This window comes from Oreochromis niloticus, linkage group LG22, assembly GCF_001858045.2.
Source record: "Oreochromis niloticus isolate F11D_XX linkage group LG22, O_niloticus_UMD_NMBU, whole genome shotgun sequence".
In the NCBI taxonomy this organism is placed as follows: Eukaryota; Metazoa; Chordata; class Actinopteri; order Cichliformes; family Cichlidae; genus Oreochromis; species Oreochromis niloticus.
In genome coordinates, this window is record NC_031985.2 from 6,889,860 (window position 1) to 6,892,909 (window position 3,050).

Genomic DNA, 3,050 nt, shown 5'->3' on the forward strand with positions numbered 1-3,050 from the left:
CTTGAGCTAGAAAGAGCTACTGAACATAAATAAAATGTGCACAAGGTTATTGAAAAAATACCCTTAGAAAGAGCTACTAGAAAGAGCTACTGAACATAAATAAAATGTGCAAAAAGGTATTGAAATTTTTTTTTAACAAAATGTACATAAAATAAATTATAAACTAATTTGTATTTTGCTCTCTCTTGAGTCACTGCTGCTATCAGCAGCAGCACTTGTAAAGTGGTTTTTTTACACAAAATGTATATAAAATAAATTATAAAATAATTTGTATTTTGCTCTCTCTCTTGAGTCCCTGCTGGTATCAGCAGCAGCACTTGTAAAGTGTACCTGCAGAGCTTGGTAGTTCTCCCATACTACTTTCACTGTTCTCTCACTTGAAGCAACCCAAACATAATAACCATAGAACAGTAGAACATAATCTTGAGTCTTGAAGATGGTTCATTTCTTTACCCCTGAAAAATATACAAAAGCAGATTCAGCAAAATACAATCACAGTACACCAAATGAAAAATGAGAAATACTGTACAAATCATTTTACCTAGAAAAGGCTCCAGCACGTTTTGGGCTCCACTTTCCTTTTACTTTGGGCTTCGCAGTTTGTGGATGCTGCACTTCTCCTCCCTAGTGCCAGCCATGTCTGCACATATGTTTGTGCGTTAAACTGATCCAAGGGTGGTCCGTTGCATTTCAGGAAAATCAGATTTGAAAGCCTTTTGATGTCGAGAGAGTTTCTTTTATCTGTCAAAGTATCATTCATTGAGCTGAAAGCTCGCTCGCATTCACTTGTTGATACTGCAATGGTGTGGACAGCTGTAAGAAGCGGCTTCAGGGCTGCTGGTGTCTTGGAAGCTTTAAGGTCTTTATACTCCCTAAATCCTAGGACACTTTCCCTCTCCCCAACTCTGAATCTCTGACATAAACGTCTGACCGCTGCATCCCCATACTGAATATCTAGAGATGCAGGCCAGGAGTCAGACTGGAGGACCTTGATGTCTGAGAGGAGGTGACTATCTGTCTTTTCAGATGAGGTTTTACTGACATGCGAGGAAGTTGTTGGAGTCATCCTGCACTTAACATTTTCAGCCAGGCTACGGAAAAATTGGCCATGGTTGATTTTTATAACCCTCTGATTTTCATGCAGGCATACATTTCTGAAGATTTTCTCCTTTTCAGCTTCAATGGCAGTTTGTGTGTAGGGACCAGGTGTGGATACCATTGACTCAAACACCCGGATTTGTCGGTCCAGCTGCCTGTCGGCTTGATCCAAAGTCATGTCCCGTCTCTGGAGCATTCTTGAGAGGTCACTGAGTTCTGTGAGAGCGTCATACATGATGCCAAGATTGACCACAAAAGAAACAGTAGTGAGAACATCATTGAGTCCTTTGTATTTTGCTCTCTCTCTTGAGTCCCTGCTGGTATCAGCAGCAGCACTTGTAAAGTGTACCTGCAGAGCTTGGTAGTTCTCCCATACTGCTTTCACTGTTCTCTCACTTGAAGCAACCCAACGCACTGATAAAACACGGCCTATCACAAGGAGACGTTGTCCAACATTGTGAGCACTCTCGGTTAACTCCCTTTGGTTTTTTGGTGATGCATGGTAGAGGGAGTAAAGCTGATCTAAGAATATTTTAAAGTGGTTGATTCCTCCTACCTCCTTCAAAACATCACAAACTGCCAGTTCCAGTCTGTGATTGGAACAATGCCAGACAAACAGGTAAGGGAATTTGGAACAAAGCTGCGCAGCAACTCCTGCTTTCCTCCCAAGCATCACTGAGGCTCCATCACAAGCAAATGCCAACAAATGTTCCTGTAGGTAGTGAGGGTCAAAGCCATTATTATGAAGACATCCTAACAGTGCTTCAGTGATGTCCTTTGCTGTGGTCCCCTGCAGCTCAATCAGTTCAAAAAATATTGTGTCTGGATTTTCACTGGAAATAGCTGACCGCAGGCACACGACAAGCACAGACTTTCCACTTATTGTAGTGGATTCATCAATGAGCACACACAATTTTCTTTCATTCATCACTATGTCATTGACTACCTTCTTTTTCATTTCAGCTGCAATGTGATCCAGTATATTTGCACATGAGTTATTAGAGTGCAAAACTCTGCCCATCTTGACACCATTTAAGACTTGCAACTGGACATCTATTGGCATGTCTGTAAAGGGACGCCCATGCTTGCCAATCTTATAAGCTGTTCTAAACACATTGCAAGTTGAAGCGTAGTCAGCCTTTCTCATATCTTCAATGTGTATTTTGTGTTGCCTTCTCTTTTATTTCAACTGCTTTCTTGTGATAAATTGAGTCTCTGTGCTCTTTTATTTTCTTTCGTAGTGAGTTTTGTTGTGCAGCCTTGTCCCTTCCAAAAGACGAGATTAAGCACCCACTCCACTCCTGCGACACTCTCTGCCCTTGCTGCATGTCCACGCGAGCACAAACTTGACTACACACACTACAACCCAACTTTTGATTTCTGCTGATCAGCCACTTGTAATTTGTGGAGAAATACCGGACTTGTGCTTGGGACCAACATTCTGGCCACTCATGCTCGCTAACGCGGCTGTTGTCATCGGTAGAAATGGTGTCATTCTCGTCCTCGTCGTCGCCAAAAGTGCCGTCGTCCGCGGCTGCGGCACTAGTGCAGCTTTCATTAGCTTGCGTTTGACCTGCAGCGATATCATTCTGGCTTGGTGGGGTGTCAGCCAGCGAGTCCTCTGATTCTGACCTTGTTCTTTTACTACTCAGAGTCTGAAGCCAGGAGAGCATATTAAGTGTTCATTGTTTTTTTATTTTAACCGAGCAGCTGTTTGCGCGTTTTACACACCCTCTCGGGACCACGTTGAGTTGTTGACATGACAACGGCAAAAGCGACGCATGCGCTTTTCACTTGTAAAACACATTGGTGTATGGGTAATGTAGTCTCTGCTCTCGGTGGGACGAATTAGGAAGCGTGCTTGTGAAGGGCGCTCTGAAAAGCGGCAGCGCAGCCAAACGATTATAACAGATGTGCAAATGAGAGTACCGGTACGCTAAAAGCACGTTCTG

At 43.1% G+C, this 3,050-nt stretch overlaps 1 protein-coding gene across 1 annotated transcript; it reads right to left on the reverse strand.

Annotated features, from left to right (window-relative positions):
• Positions 1-226: 226 nt before the first annotated feature.
• LOC109196530 (E3 SUMO-protein ligase KIAA1586) lies at positions 227-2,251 on the reverse strand. The gene is made up of 2 exons (XM_019350675.2): positions 542-2,251; positions 227-455 (listed from the first exon to the last, which is right to left on the reverse strand). Exon 1 carries the CDS (start codon positions 2,243-2,245, stop codon positions 542-544), a length of 1,704 nt encoding a protein of 567 aa, XP_019206220.1. The 5' UTR covers positions 2,246-2,251; the 3' UTR covers positions 227-455.
• Between the last annotated feature and the right edge of the window lie 799 nt (positions 2,252-3,050).